This window comes from Balearica regulorum, chromosome 1 (assembly GCF_011004875.1).
Source record: "Balearica regulorum gibbericeps isolate bBalReg1 chromosome 1, bBalReg1.pri, whole genome shotgun sequence".
Classification (NCBI taxonomy): Eukaryota; Metazoa; Chordata; class Aves; order Gruiformes; family Gruidae; genus Balearica; species Balearica regulorum.
Window position 1 is genome coordinate 60,571,173 of NC_046184.1, and position 15,988 is coordinate 60,587,160.

The 15,988-nt window shown below is 38.2% G+C and overlaps 1 protein-coding gene across 2 annotated transcripts in view; it reads right to left on the minus strand.

The window, feature by feature from the left end:
* POLR3B (RNA polymerase III subunit B) overlaps positions 1 to 15,988 on the minus strand; it is an 87,980-nt gene that overhangs the window by 27,146 nt on the left and 44,846 nt on the right. For both annotated transcript variants that reach the window (XM_075754009.1, XM_075754019.1), the window contains exons 19-23: positions 12,753 to 12,880; positions 5,541 to 5,750; positions 3,562 to 3,720; positions 2,014 to 2,131; positions 243 to 385 (exon numbers count right to left, since the gene is read on the minus strand). In XM_075754009.1, the coding sequence (XP_075610124.1) occupies positions 243 to 385; positions 2,014 to 2,131; positions 3,562 to 3,720; positions 5,541 to 5,750; positions 12,753 to 12,880 (758 nt within the window). The remainder of the gene's footprint in view (positions 1 to 242; positions 386 to 2,013; positions 2,132 to 3,561; positions 3,721 to 5,540; positions 5,751 to 12,752; positions 12,881 to 15,988) is intronic.

Consider the following 15,988-nt stretch of genomic DNA (forward strand, 5'->3'; position numbering starts at 1 on the left):
GGTGGTTACTGTACTTTCCAGATTCATAAGTCAACACAGAGTTGTGTTTGCCAGTTCCTCTCCTCAGTCCCAGAAACATCATCGCTAAATGAGGCGAACTTAACCAAAAAAAGGGACATGGTCTTCTACTGCTGCATTCGTAAAAGATCTGAACCAATCAATGGAAACATGCATGATGATATTATGTACATATAGTAGGGATAACCCAAAATGTATTTATTTTTATTAAATGTGTAGCTTACCTTTCTGCCCATGACGACTGCTAAATTTATCTCCAATTTCTGGGCGTCTAGTTTGCCTCAGCAACATTTTGATCAAGAAAGCGTCCTCTGCATTTGATGAAATCATTACTTTTTCAATATAAGAATCAGTTGCACCTTTGTAGCTAGTACAAGAAGACAAAACATGAGGTTTACATCTATGAACCTAACATAAGTTACAAACAAGTATCTGTGTATTGGAAAGCTTCTGGCTAAACTGTAGTCTTCACGGAACTTATATATGGGAGGCCAATGGAGTAAAGATTATGTAAAGATAATGTAAAGTTCCAGAATACGGTATGTTTCCAGAAAAGAAAAGGCTTAAGAGATACAACAGAAGCAAAGGGAGAGTTAAGCTGAACTTGTAAAGAACAAGGTGTATTTTTTTGTCACCTGGGCTGCTCTTGACACAAAAAAGCTTCCTAGTGTACTGCAAATTTCTGGATCTTCAGTTAAACAAACAAAAGCCAAACAGAGAGTTAGAGAATTTAACAACAAAATTAAGGCATAATATCCTGAATGAAACTATGCATCAGGTGCAGGTGTGGAAATGAACCAAGGGCAGAACATAGTATAAGGTACAGAAAAAGATGAACTCTAGAGTCTGAGACGCAGAGATTTTGGAAGGAGAGGGGAAAAAAAAAAAAAGAAAAAAAGGTAGGCATGACAGAGCAGGAAGAAAAAGGAAATTATTCTGGTATTAGGTGTTTTTTTCTATATATTGCAGAATGAGAGTAGAGCAGATTTTAATAACTTATTTAGATTATTTTGTCTCATTGTTCAGGTAGCTGAGATGGTCAAACTATGACACCTAAACTCAGATCCATGTCATTACCTGGCAGGATTTCTTCTTTCCTCTTGATAATTACACTGTTGCTTCATTTCTTTATTAATATCTCATAGGAGTAAACCTAGAGCTTTCTGTTGGTTATGAAATGCACAGGAGTGTGGCAAAGCTAATCCTGCCTTTCTGATCTGGGCACCAATTGCTTGCCTTGCTCTCTGCTAACTTACCAAACCATCAAGGCTATTCCTGATAAAACAGTGAAAAATCCTTCACTGTTTATTTATTTTTACATTTAATGCAAAATTTTCATCTCACAGCTCGGAAGACCTCTCCTGTTCTTTAAGGATGGGAAAAACTCTTATTGACTGTCCTTTCCCATTCACTGGTACCTTGGTAAATGACATCTAATTGGAGTGGCCAGAATGAGCTGACTGTCAGCCTCTGAGATAGGAAAGCCTCCATCTCCTGGCCTCCTGCCTGGTGAAGTGAAGGCTGAGCAACAGTCAACATTGGCCATTTTCTGTGGGAGCCAGCATGGAGATGTGCCCCCTCACTAACTACACGTATGTTCTCTGTCCTTCCACTCATCCTGCTTTTCTCCTGTTTCTCCATCACTTCATCCAGGAGTGACAACTCTCCCCTCTACCACTGTCTTAGCTCTCTCCTCTGTTTCTCCTGGGAACCTGCTTGGTGATTCCTGTCTATAGATACATCTTCAGGAGGGTTCCTCCCTCTCTTTGCAGCTCTAGCCTTTCAGGTGTCAGAATTTAACTTATTAGTGATTAGTAACTAGGTACTTCTGAAAATACCGTAGGCTCTGAAAAATCCTGTGAAAAAGCAAGACCTAGAGAACTAGGTCTAATTTGCAGAGGGAAGTTTATTTCTTTGACTTTTCTAGAATTGAATATTTGCTCAGATACCTTTCCTCCAAGTACATTCCCCAAGTATAGTTATGATGCAACATACGTTACGGGCACATCTTTGTACTGTGGCTGCTGAGGCACACTGCTTCCTTCCAGAGACGTCTGGGTCACAGTTGGCATAGATTTGTTCACAAGGACTTGCTTATTCTCTACTTTTTCACCTTCAAAGAACAAGAAACAAAGCACCATGAAAACGTATCTGGCTACCTATGTTAGAAATACTTTTTAAGCTTTAAAAAAAGGTAAGCTGGAAGACAAACTGGAACACGTCCAGGAAGTAGGCCACGTTATTTTATTAAATATTGCATGGTAAGGGAATCATTAAACTAGCTTTTTTTTGTAAATCAAACCAGAATAGCTTGCATGCTGGGCGCGCTATGTGAATAGCTATTCAACATACCCTGGGTCTAAAGAATACACAAAAGCATCTGAAGTGATCTGCCATAAGTAAGGAAAAAATTAACAAGCAACACTGTAACTGACAAATTTTAGAAAGTCACACTTAAATTTGGGACATCACATCATTTCCACAATGAGTTGTGCAAGACTACTTTCAGCCCCTCCTTGCAATTACTTTTTCCTATTGCTTCTGGTCTCGTACATCTGCTATTTTCCCCTTCGTTCCCTTATCCTGCCCTTCACATAGCAAACCAGATAAGCAGCACGCCCAATGATACTAATGCACATCAAGTACCTCCCACCTCCTCCACAAAACTACACTAAACTTCAGCTTATGTCTCTTTTTCTGTCCAAATGAACTATTTCAAAGAGGTTTTTACCTACATGCTGAGAACAACCTGAGTCTGGAGTCCACCCCAGTCCTATCTATCCTAGTACTTCAGAAGATTCTTGCCTTTTTTTTTTAAATTAACTTTGAAAGCTCCATTGTGATGTGCTAAACAGCAAAAGTGACCCAATTGTGTTGCTATAATGGAATTAAGTTTAGTGCCTTTTACAGCACCTTTCTTATTAGATCTCAGCAGATCTATTAAGTTGTTTCCTAATTGAAGGATGACAGTATGGGAAGATTCTTTCTCAAATTTATTTCCATTGGAAAGTTATACACCTATTCTCATAACTAAATGTAGTTGTATTCATCTTCTTATCTCTCTCCAAACATATTTCTAAAGCGTTTAAGACACAAGGTTTTACTTCCTCAAACAATTGCATTAACTGACAGCATGCTAGGAGGTTTTGATGTATGAAATCAAAATAATAAGGAATCTATCCTTAAAAAACAACGACAGAACATATGAGAGAGAAACAGTAAAAAAATTACAGTATTAAAAGTTTGCCAGTTTGGAGATATAAGAAGAACACAAATTCTAATGTTTCAATAGATTCACACTGTTAAAGACTCACTCTTCCACTCAAATATGAAATTCCATTTTCTCATTCACACCCCCCCCCCTCCCCCCCCAATGACTGGTACCATGCTGCTTTCAGAAACTAACATTTTTTAATTTTCCATTCCAATACTGTCACCTTCAAGAAAAAAAAATTACACTTAGTATAAAACAAGTATTAACAGAATATTAATTTCCACCTCAGATTATGCACATGCCATGACTGAACATGTAGTTTGACATACCTGGAGAGCAGATACCATCAGCATCTAAAATTTCATGGCGCCAGATTGGTTTACGGGTAGCTGCATCCAGCATCGGACCCATAACTTTATCAAATGTCTGGTTTGTGTAACGCTTCAGTGTACACTTGGCATTCTTATACACAAGACACCTTCCAAAACCTAAAATGTAACACAAACTCATCTACCCAGGAGTTCAAAAATCCTTTATAACACTTTATCAGAATAAAACAAGAATGCTGAACCACCTGCTGAGCTATAGAATACAGAATATTTTTTGATTAGTTAGATTATTCATTGTCTTGATATGCCTAACATTGTACATGGATACCTAGTAGGTCACAATTTAAAAATCATAGCATGCATGTTATTTTTTTTAGACATTGAACTATGGTCCAATTCTGAAGTTATGCTAATCCCTTTCTATACCTCTGCACATACATGCACGCATCACTTCTCTTATCTTTGGTGATCCACAGGGAGACATAATATAGGAGAAGAGACTGTAACAGGATGAGAATAGCACCTCTTCCTTTCAGGAGTTCTAGGAAACTGGAACTTTTAGTTTTGTTTGTGGCTGACACAAGCTAGCCTACCAGGAAAGTACCAATTATTTCACATAATCACCTCATTACTCACTTTTTTCCCAGCTGCAAGAATTATGAATTATATATATTGTTATACAATAGGTTTGTTCTGGGTTTTAGATGAGAAAAGTAGCATCTCTGGAATTTCTCACCAAATACAGCAAACAGCCACAATACTAAACACTTTCATCACATTTAGAATTACAGACAGCCAAGAGCAAGGCTTTCTAATAATCCTATGTTATTTTACTTATTTGAAAGACGGCTGCGGCCACATACAGTCATCTGTATCTTTAGATTATGTCAAGTAACTTCTGACAAGCACCACCACAGCTCTCCCTGTAAATGTTACCAGTCTACCAGAAAAGAAAACATTCAGCTTTAAATCATGCCTGTTGTTGTTTTAGAAAAGGAGGCATAAATTAAATGCGGCAGACATTAATGCCAAAGATACATGTCTAGGAATACTGTTATTGCTGCCTAGCAACTAGGAGGAAGGGAGTGGAGGAATAAAGTCATGGAGGAATCTGATTTTGGCCACCCGAAACTAAAACCAATTTGATCACACTGCACTATGTCTTCTTTCAAGGGCATTTATTTAAAAAAGAGAGAGAGGAGAGACTAAGTTTTCAGGCAACTCTCCTCCAACCCCAGCAACATTAACATAAAGTGCTGAAGAACTGTGGAGAGACAGGCCAGACGAGCACAAACACAGGTTTCACTTAGTTACCTTCCATTTGGTGCTTATGTACTTTTACTTAAAATATGCTGCACTGCATAGATTTTTAAATTTTTTTAAGGAAGCAGATCATTAGTTTATCTCTGAATAAACAGCAAATTATTTGGTTTTAGACAATACTATTATTCTCCCTCAGAAACTAGGCAATACTGCTATTGCTCCATCAGAGCATCAAGTTCATAGTGACACAAACCGCCACGCCTTCCATTCCTCTCCCAAACACATTCAGAAGTCTAATTTCATCTATTGCTTTTGTTACTGGTGAAAATAATGAGACCCTTCTGTTTGTAATGAACAAAGGTTCAGGTAACCATCTAAAAAGCAAGCCCAGCAGAACAGATTATCTACATATCTTACATTTTATGTAAATTAAGTATTTTCGAAAAGGGACTATTTATGCTTTTTTATTTGAAGTCAAAAGTTAGCCATTTTTTCTTATAATATCCATACTCAGAAGTTTATTCACATGTTGGCAGCTTCACCACACTATTGCCAGCATGGAACTACAATTACTATTCATGCAGAAAACAAAACAAAACCATTCAAACCGGTTTTGGAATTCGATTTCTTAATTGGAGATGTACTGTTCATAACTGCAATAGAAGTTATGATAGGATAACGTCATGAAACAAGAAGTTTATTAAAACATGTATTACCTCTGTCCAAAGAGGCTTTGTTTAAGACAAGAGCGTCTTCGATATCGTAACCACTGTAGCTCATCACAGCAACTGTGGCATTCTGTCCAGCAGGCAGTTTTTCAAAATCTATCAGTTCAATTGTTTTTGTTTTCACCATTGGCTTTTGCGGATAGGCTAGGAGATACATAAGAGTATCTATCCTGTTTCTTTGATTGTATCCAATAGTACCTGTATGTAAAAGAAAAAAAAAAGTGTGTGAACATTAGTGAGTTTCCTAGAAATGTTTTGGCTAAAAACTTACCAAAATGCAAATGAACTAAAACCACAAACTGAGGAATTGAATCTAATAATAGAAATTCTTCAAGAAAAGAAGGAAAAAAATATCATAAAAGAGACCAAACCAACACAACTTTACATTATTATATTTAAATAAAGATATAAGTGTCTTAATATAAGCTTCCAGAAAGAATTATTTATTTTTTCTTAAACAGGGAAAACCTAAGCATCAAGACAAAATCAACAACAACAAAAGAAATCAAAGTCAGGTTGTATATGACTGAATGGAAATAAGATTTTGTTTTTTAATCATGACACTGAATAACAGTGCAAGTATGAAGTTTGCTTTTATTGTTCTAATAGCCATAGTTTGTATTTTTTTTCCCAGAGAGCTGAACTTGTGTTGTGTTTCATAGACCTGATCCAAAATTTCATGAGAATCAATAGAAAGACTCCCATTGAGTTCAAGAGGAACTGTGGATCAAGATCTGCGTCTTCCACATCATATTTCCTTCCTTTTTCTGGGCAATAATTAGTTCAACAGCAGCCTGTGTTAGAATGTCACAAAGCATGAACAAAGCATACAGTTAGCAGCAGCCAAGACTGATTTACTTTCTGAAATTAGAGGCATCATTGCTTGAAAGACTACAGTAGAAGTTCACTCACAATATATTTGTCTTTTTACATGAAATTAATTTTAAATTTACGGTTCAGAATTCAATCCTTTGTATAGACCTCCCAGCTTGAGACTGAAATTTTTGGCCCTGTCCCATCAGACTGCCAAAGTGTCTTCTGAAATCTGAGGAAAAAATAATTAACACCCAGCAGGGAAACATAAACTGTTGTGTAGCAGAACAAAAGTTAAGGCAATCGTATGTTATTCGAGTTTGCTGTACCAGGACTATGCTAGGTCTCTATGCAATTAAGAAATTATAGTCTGAAAAGTTAAAGTTTTAAACTTTTAAGTACTAAATATTCTGCAGTACTTGTGCTTAGGAGGCAAGTCTTTCAAAACCTTTCCATTTTCTCCTGCAATTTCAGAGGCTGGCTGCTCTCAAGGAAAGGTCAAAGTAGCCAGCGTATAATGAAGACTTCACATGGCCAGAATGTAGTACAGTTGAACACAAATCTGCTCTTAGGGGAGGGTAGGTTCACATTTTATATGCATCTACTTGCAATTTCCAAATGTCTGCATTTAATTTAAATGTCTAGAAAATCAAATATCTAAAATCAGGCAGCATCACGGGCAGTTCCACAGATCTACCCTGTCCTTGGCACTAAGCGCTCTCTCCTAAACCAGCACAGGTCTACCTGTTTCAAGGATGAGAACAGGGAGATAGCTCAGCAGATACTGTCTGAAAATGAACTGTTATAACACGCTTTTGTATACCCAGACTTTCCTTGGTTCTAGAAAGAAGATTTGAACCCACAGGCACAGCATTTTTAAATGGCGAGGAAGATTTGGTAGAGTTGACAGGCTTTACTTGTGTCTTGCTCTTGAGCAGTTGCTTTTCTGTCTTTTTCTCGGGAAAGGAAATTAATCATCCATGAGCAGTATTTTCTGTCTCCAGAAAGAAGCAAGCTGCTAGGGCCTGGATTCACCAACACTGAAAACCCTCCCAGTCACACCCCGCAAGGCCCACCATCTGAAGGCCCTATTACTTCTGATATTCCCTTAGCCTAAGTATTAGACATTGTTTTCATTGTACTCTGATAAACAAACTGGTTTTCCCACTATACAGCTAGGAAAATCTACTTCCAAATTAAAGTCTTAGAGGTTTAGACCAATTTTCCCCTCTGCACCTAGAATGAATAATTTGTGTGCTTTCAGGGGAGGTTGTCTGCTGTAGAGCTTATCTTAAAAGTTTCATGGATAGGTACATTTTACTGTTGTTGAGAGAAATCTTCTCCTGAGTATGCCACACCAACTTTCACTTTTGAAATGCTGGTAATTTTTTTCTCCTCTGAGATGCTTATATGCCATACCTGCTATGATTCACTGGTTAGGGATGCTAAGATGCAATGAAGTCTGAAACACCTGATCATAACTAAACTTGTCCTTTGTACCCCAGCAACCACCTGTGGAAGTCCCCAATACATCAAGGATTACAGATAAGACTTTTACATATTTCAGGTAATGCAAATTAGTTCTCTCTCAGATGCTTCATATATTTCAAAGTCAGTATTTTTATCAGAGGTTCAGATAAGCGTAACAGAACTGTTACTGTTTGTACCAGACCAGGAGCCATGAGCAACTGACAATACTGAGATTTTGAGCTTCAATTATAAACTATATTCAGGCAATTCTTCAGGAGCCGAATGCTGTATCATATCAAATGGAAAACGTATACATACATATATCAATGATGGATACCCTAGCAGGAAAGAAACTGGCTAGAGAATGATTCAAGAGCACAAGTGAAATAGATTAGTCAAAAAGCACACTGTAAATCAGCAATATTTGTCCTAATTGCTATGATTTAAAGGTTATATGAATAATGCCTTCTCTAGACTGGTCTAACAATCCACAGCCTTAAATCATAATCTGCTTATTTAAAATTAAGAAGCAACTCTCTTCTTCTGAGGACTGGTGTGTTGGAACAAGACCTCTGTGTGGGCACTGAAATGAAGGAAGTCACTAGCTTTATTTCTGTTTTCTCTCTGAAAGAACAGAGCTCTTGTTTGCCTCAGCCAAACAGTCAAGCAAAAGTAAAGTTTAATTAAACTTCACCATAACAAACCCTGCTCACAATGACCCACATTTATAATTATCCCAACAGCAAGAAACAATTTTTTTCATTGGTAATTAGCCTTGTTTAAAGTAAAACACACAAGGTTGACCTGGATACAACAAAGATCATTTTCTTGCTTTTCTCAGTGATCGGTATATTGTGAATGTAGGTGTGCATTCTTTCCTTTTTTCCATTTCCTGACAGGTTTTTTTTTCTTTTAAAGTATCATTTGATCATTCTTCAGTGTGAAGCAATCACTATAAAAAGGCTATCTATTGATATTTAGCATAAATGGGATATTGTTATTGCGATGCGGAAAGTTTTGAGAACTCATCAGAATAAAGCAGACAGCTAAAATAAGCATTTATCCAATTCTCTGGTGTATTACTTACAGCAACATTAAACCGTACAATCAAAACTAACAAGGATACAGAAATCAATCTACTTAAGACATGAGCCAAAAGGGCTATTATTGCACATGTCAAGAAAAGCATTGCTGTACTACTGTATTTCCCCTGATTTCACCATGGATTTTCTATTATTCTGTCATTTTATATGAGCACAAACCAACAGAGAAAGGAGTACAGTTTTTAAATGCTGCACTGAACCTTGTGGAGGGAGCTCCAGCTCAGCTCAGAGTGATTTTCACAGTACATGTATTAAGTGATCTGGATGTTCAGCATTTGAAATATTCTTTTCATCGTAGAAAGATTAAGAAGTCACTTAAAATGATTACGGGTAAACTAGAGGAAGCAGTCTTGTTCATTTCCCTCTCAGCACTTCTGTGCTTACTACCAGTGAGGGAAGAGCTGGCAAAAAGAGATGGTGTCGCAGAGCACAAACGTTGCTCCTCAAAGAGCAGCAGCAGAACCGAGCCCTGGCCACAAAGCACCCAGATCCAGCTGTGATGACCAGCAACAGCCAGTTTTCCTTTGACATTTGTTTCGATCCTCTGCCAATAGGCTAGCTGTACAAAATTTGGGAGCACTTTAGCTTTCGGCCCACCAACAAGCCTTTCACAACTGTGAAAAAACAACTACCCTCAGCACTCGGTTCCTTGAAACACATTTGTCTTCTCAACTCAGTTTTAACACATGCAGCTGGTTATAGCACAAGGCAAAGCAGTCTATCAAGGGCTTTGCTATTGCACAGAAGCAAAGCAGAATGTCCATGATACAATAATATTTTCTGTAATATTAAAGAAGTTGCTTCACCATAAATGTCTGCAACAAACCTCTCACCCACCTACCACCCTCTCCTCAAATACTTTCAGCTCTTCCACAGGTTAAAGTAGTAATTAACACCCAAATCTTCCTTTCCTTACTCAAGACTTGTGTTATGACATTTGGGTTGAAATTGCAGTGCACAGTTGGGCTGTGAGAGCGTACAGCTTGCTTTGTGTACCCACACTGCCACTTTCACAGATGCGCATGTGCATGTGCAATATGGTGGATTACTGGCAGGAAAATGTGTATATTTTCATTTCTTACATTAGGCTTTTATACAACACCTCACAGTCACAGAGGTACAGTGTGTAAAACAGACTGATCTTCTATGTCTTAATGGAATTTAAAAGCTCCAGTTAAAATTATTTCTCTAATTGTAGGAGCCTTTGATCCTCTTAAACATTATTTTAGCAACACATGGAATGCAAACAGTACGGACCCTTGTATTTTAATCTTAAATACTTCTCAGATTTTAAGCTACAACTGTTCGCTTTGCACTGAAATGTCAACATTCAACTGAGGTCCTTGCAGCTGCTGTTGTATTTGCCACCTAATCATAACTTCCCCTCAGTCTTACAGTTCAACCTGCAACATATGGTAATTATCTATGCCAAAACAGAGGGATTTAATTTCAATTTCATTTCACTGAAATCCAGTTTGCTCACTAAGCGCAGCCCAGTTCCTCCAACAAAATGACTCATTCTGCCCATGAAAGGGAGGTATTTTTCAGGACATTTAATGTTATCCTGCAGAAACACTAATATTTTAATACCTAACACTTGTCAGGGATACTGGATTACAGAATCCATTGCAAGCTCTGACGTTCACTCTCCATTTACTTGTGCTTTCACAACCTTCCCTAGCTTGGTATTGGTTAAAAAAAGAGCAAAGACTGTCCAAAGCTGCTGGCAGAGCCCCATGACATGGTCAGAGGGGGTCAGTGTTGAGTAGCACGAGGCTTTCCTTTCCCAGCCCAAGCCACAGGGGCTCCCTCCATGCCCCCAGGTTTTGACAGCTGAGGGAATGACACAGTGGACTTGGACATGAGACTTTCCACATGACAATGCTGGGCCAGAAACTGCTCTGCAATTTCAGGATGGGGAAAGAAAGCAAGAAGGGTGGATGGTTACATAAAGGTGGAGGGTTGAAGCACTACATCACATCTCTTCATAAATACAAACAGAAAAATGTATGTGTAATGTTTCAGGAATATCTTCTAGGTCTCATTTGGTCAATAAGTGTAGAGAAAAATCTTTTCTGCCCTTACATATGGCCACTAAGGATGGCGGGTTTTTAAGTAGTTACTACAAAAAAGCTTCAGGTGTTTGCAGATACTTCAGGCAGAGCAAAATATAGTTCAGGTCATGTGCCAACTTTTAAAATGTACTTTTATCTAGCTGCTTATTCTTTGAGTCAGGTGTTTTGTCATAACAAACCGAAACAAAGGCTTTTTTTATTGCTCAAGATATTCAATGGCTTTTGTGTTCCTAGCGTCAGCAGGAACGTCAGAGGATTGTATCCAAGGAGCTAAATGTGCAAGACCTAGGGTCAAAGCAGCTGAATACACCAACCTCAGAAAACACAGACAATGAATTGCAAATGACACTCAAAACAAAACGGGAAAAAAACCTTCACACAGAAAACTACAAAAGAACTCCACAGATACTGAATTGGCTTTCTGTACACACTGATCCTGCTTAACTGTGTGTGGTAACTAACCAAACCTTCTGAGACTAATAGTCATAAAATAGAGACTCGGGGGTGGGGGAAAGATAATGGGATGGGGGAGAACTATAAGGAGAAAGATTGCATCGCTCCTCTTTTTTTTTCTTCTTTTTTTTTAATTTAAAGGGAGGACATTAATCTGTTGCTATTTTCTGCTATTTTGATATGCTGAAATGACAGTTCAGCACAAGGCAGTTACTTTGCTATTAATTCTGCTGGAGAAGTCCAACAAAAGGTGCAATGTTTCAGTTTTGAACACACAGCACAAAACAAATGGTTTAGTAAACCTAACAGAAGTGGTAGTTTTTTCATGACACAGAGTAGTTCTGCTATAGCTCTCAACTTGCAAGCAAGCCATCAATTCAAGATGTAAAACTGGCATATACAGCACAAGCCTGAACACAGCTGTCTGAACTGATCTACTACTGGTCAGGTTCTTCTTGGGACTCACTCTGGCTTGATCATGGGCCGTATGACTTGGATGCTTTAAAGCTAGTTTAGCTGTGTATTAAAGGAAAGATTTGAACTTACCTACTGCAAATTACCCGCAACAGCAAATTTACAAAGTGGTTGGTTTTTAATGATCAGCTATCGTATTTGTAAAAAGAATTATTAAGTGATCAGGAAATTAATTTTGTTTCAGTCATTTTGCTGAGAGGCCATTACTTGCCCTCTTCATCCAAAACCAAAAAAGCCCAAAATCTAAACTATGGCTGCAGGAAGCGTTCAAGTAACTAGGCACTCTTTCCCATTTTGATTCTTCTTATTCTCTAATGTCAATGTAACTATTTATTTATTTATTTTTAGGACACCTACTCAACTATTCAGGGATATTCCCCTCCCTCCGTGCTCTGTCTCTCTTTGCGAGAACACTTTTTAACTCTTTTTGTCTGGAAACTCACAGTACATTGCAGCATAAAGATGAAGAACTCCCACCCTTCCAATTCTTCAGCTACGCTGAAAACTTCAAAGTCATAACAATTATAAAAAAACACCCAACAAAAAGCAATAGCGCCCCAGTTTCTCCAATTTTACTTTCAGTATTAAGATAAATTAAGTAAAACTGACTGGTATTTTTTTCCCTTTTAATTTTTCCAACTTTTAGAGGTAAATTCTTTCTTCCTCAAAGCTAAAGAAGTGCTCTTCTCCTCCTCCTAGCAAAGCTTGTACGTGAACTAGAAAAGAAAAAATTTCTCTGTTTTGTCATTTTTGCTATGTAGCTTCAAAAACTACGTAACACTCCAAAAAGGAATAAAAAAAAAGAATCTTACCCATTGCTTGTTTCCCCATGGCACACTGGTAAGTGTTTCTTGGGGACTGGTTGTGGTGAGGATATGGAATTAGCCCAGCACAGACACCAAGAAGCGTGAAAGGCTCAATCTCCAAATGCGTTGTCTCTCTTAAAAGAAAAAGTACCAATTAAAGCAGCCTTATGAACAAACATCTTGACTAGAATTTATTTACTTTAGCAGTATTCATAATACTTCAATTCAGTTCTGTTCAGGAAAATGTAAGTCAGTAGGATCTCAAAATACGGATTCACTATGGGATTTTTATTTAAAAAACAAAACCAAAAAAACCCTTTCTTTTGGCTTTAAGTGTTTCCACATGAAAAGAAATCAAGAAGTAAATGAGGGTTTATGAATTTCCATCATGGAGAAAAAGCCTCCAGATAATGACAACCTGAGGGAGGTCAGTAAGACAATAAAACATCAGTTTATACAGTAAGACCCACAATGCCTTAAGGAATGTCTTCTTGTGTAATGAGAGTCCTCCGCATCAAATGACCAGTCTGAGAGATCTAGAAATCCACTGGGGAGGTGGAGGAAGGAAGAGCAAAACAGATTCAGGTATTGAAAAAAATAAAAGTGTAGTTTTAGTTTTCCAAGGTCAGTTATATAATACCAGTTAGAGGGAAAACACCTGTGCCCAAACTAGATCCAGTGCCATGGGTGATATAGCATAATAAAACACTATTTGAAAAGCTCTGCAAATATTTTTGAAGTGATTATGTAGTTAAAAGACAGTACTAATGAGAATTAAAAAGACAGGGATAAAGAGTAAAGACTGAGAGAGAACAAAATTTGTTCTACCTGGCAAGAGCTTCAGAGGAGAAAGTCCATGCTCACAGACAATTAAATCATAGCGTGCATTGGGATGCAAGTGGAGTGACTAATAACTAAGGATGGTGTGTACAATAAAGCTTGGCCGGTGCAGACCTGCTTTTTAAATCAAGATAAGTAACTTGGAAATGGGGAATTTTGAAATAAAGATAATTATAAGTAAACCCATCCAAAGCATATCTTTCACAATGTTCTGGAGTTATTACACAGAGCTTGGGTTTAGGCATACATTGCTTCCTCCACTGACTTAAACCCACTGCATTCTGAAAATCATTTCTTTAATGTTAGACTTCTCTTAGAAGTCTTTTGGAAGATTCTTTTTTAATTAATTAAACAAATTGATTTGATTACTAAACTTTAAGACTTTGCAAAAGAAATGACTGGAAAAAATCTTTATTATGACAACACTCAAAAGACAGCAAAGCATCACAAGCTCATAAAGGCTGAGGAATTACCCACAAATACATACAGACCGAAGGCAAGGACCAGCACGAACTTACATAAACAATGTAAGTATTACTGGAAAAAATGAAATCTGAAAAAAATCTGGAAACCCTGAGGTGCAAGTCTAGTGAAATTATCTATCAGTCCCAGAAATCTTTATAAAATGTTTGAGCAACCTAAACATCACCTTCTGGCCAGAGGATAGCCAGTATTTTTCTCCGCTTGATAAAAAAGCAGCTATGTTAATTGAAGCCTGTCTTAAGAAAGCATGAATGGTAGAATCCCAACTGCAGTCAAGTAATTGCAAAAGGGTCTCAAGAGCCAGAAGCAAACTTAAAGCACGGACTGCTCCCCCATTCTGTAGAACTTCACAGAACTGCTGACACTTCTCAAACAATAAAACAAGAGGCTTAACACTTATTGATAGTGAAGTTAGCAATTTCTTCAGACGGTACTAGCACACAGAACTGCATATACACTTTCAGATAGGGTATTCAACACAACTATTTTTCCACTGAGGTCGATCCTATTTCAACCAAAGATGCAACATATGCAGATCCTAGTATCTTATGAAGTATTCCACAGTGCTAATGAGAGACCTTCAAACTTTACAGAGCAGTTCAATTTCTGCAAGTCAAAATGCTACTGCCAGAAATGGGCCCAAGAAAGGAAGGCAACCTCGTGAGTCTGAAAATCAGAGTTACAAATGGGTAAGGAAGAAATTGAATGCATTAAACAGAGTCAAATCCTCCAAAGAAAAACTCTTAATTGGATTGGAAAGGTAAAGAGAGGATACTGTAGCTAAAAGAAGCCTACATTACAAAAGCAGGAATGTTAATGGGATACTTCACAATAGTGGATTGTATTGGTTGTATTACCACAACGAGTTGTACCAACATGGTCACACCATTTAAAATGCAAGATGATCAGCTGGGGGAATGGGGTACACAAATCAACTATTCAGGATGTAGGGAATATCATTACTAAACACAAGGAGCAATGTGTTCATACAGTGCAAGCTCAGATACTTATGGCACTATTAGCTACGAGCATTGAAGCTAAACTCAAAACAAGTTGATGGACAACACAAGAATCTCCCAAACATTTTGGCAGTTATTGTGGAGTCGTTTCCTCACACTAGTCTGTTGGAAGTTCACTGCCTCCTTCTATGTTTGATTAAACAGTGATTTCAGGTGATACGCTCCCATTAATCTTCCTAGCTGAGTCAGGTGTCCTGTAACTTAAAACTTTTCAGCTCTGGTGCTTTGTGGAAGTTATTTAATTTTGGCACAAATGACAGCAATTGTGTGTGCTCTTCTTTGATCATTGTGCTAGTTTTGGCTGAGATATAGTTAATTTTCTTCATAGTAGCTGCTTTGGATTTGTGCTGGAAACTGTTGATAACACAAGGATGTTTCAGTTACCGCTGAGCAGTGCCTACACAGAGCCAAGGCCTTTTCTGCTCCTCACACCACCCCACCAGCGAGCAGGCTGGGGGTGCATAAGAAGTTGGGAGGGGACGCAGCCGGGACAGCTGACCCCAAAGGGATATGACTATATGATGTCATGCTCAGCATATAAAGCTAGAGGAAGAAGAAAGAAGGGGTGATGGCATTTGTCTTCCCAAGTAACCGTTACACGTGACGGAGCCCTGCTTTCCTGGGGATGGCTGAACACCTGCCTGCTGATGGGAAACGGTGAATGAATTCCTTGTTTTGCTTTGCTTGTGCGCGCGGCTTTTGCTTTACCTGTTAAACTGTCTTTATCTCAACCCACGAGTTTTCTCACTTTTACCCTTCTGATTCTCTCCCCCATCCCACCGGGGGAGAGCGAGCGAGCGGCTGCGTGGTGCTCAGTTGCCGGCTGGGGTTAAACCATGACACTCATGCATACAGAAGCCAGACAAGAGCATGCTAAGACTAATTTCTTAAAGTGATAAA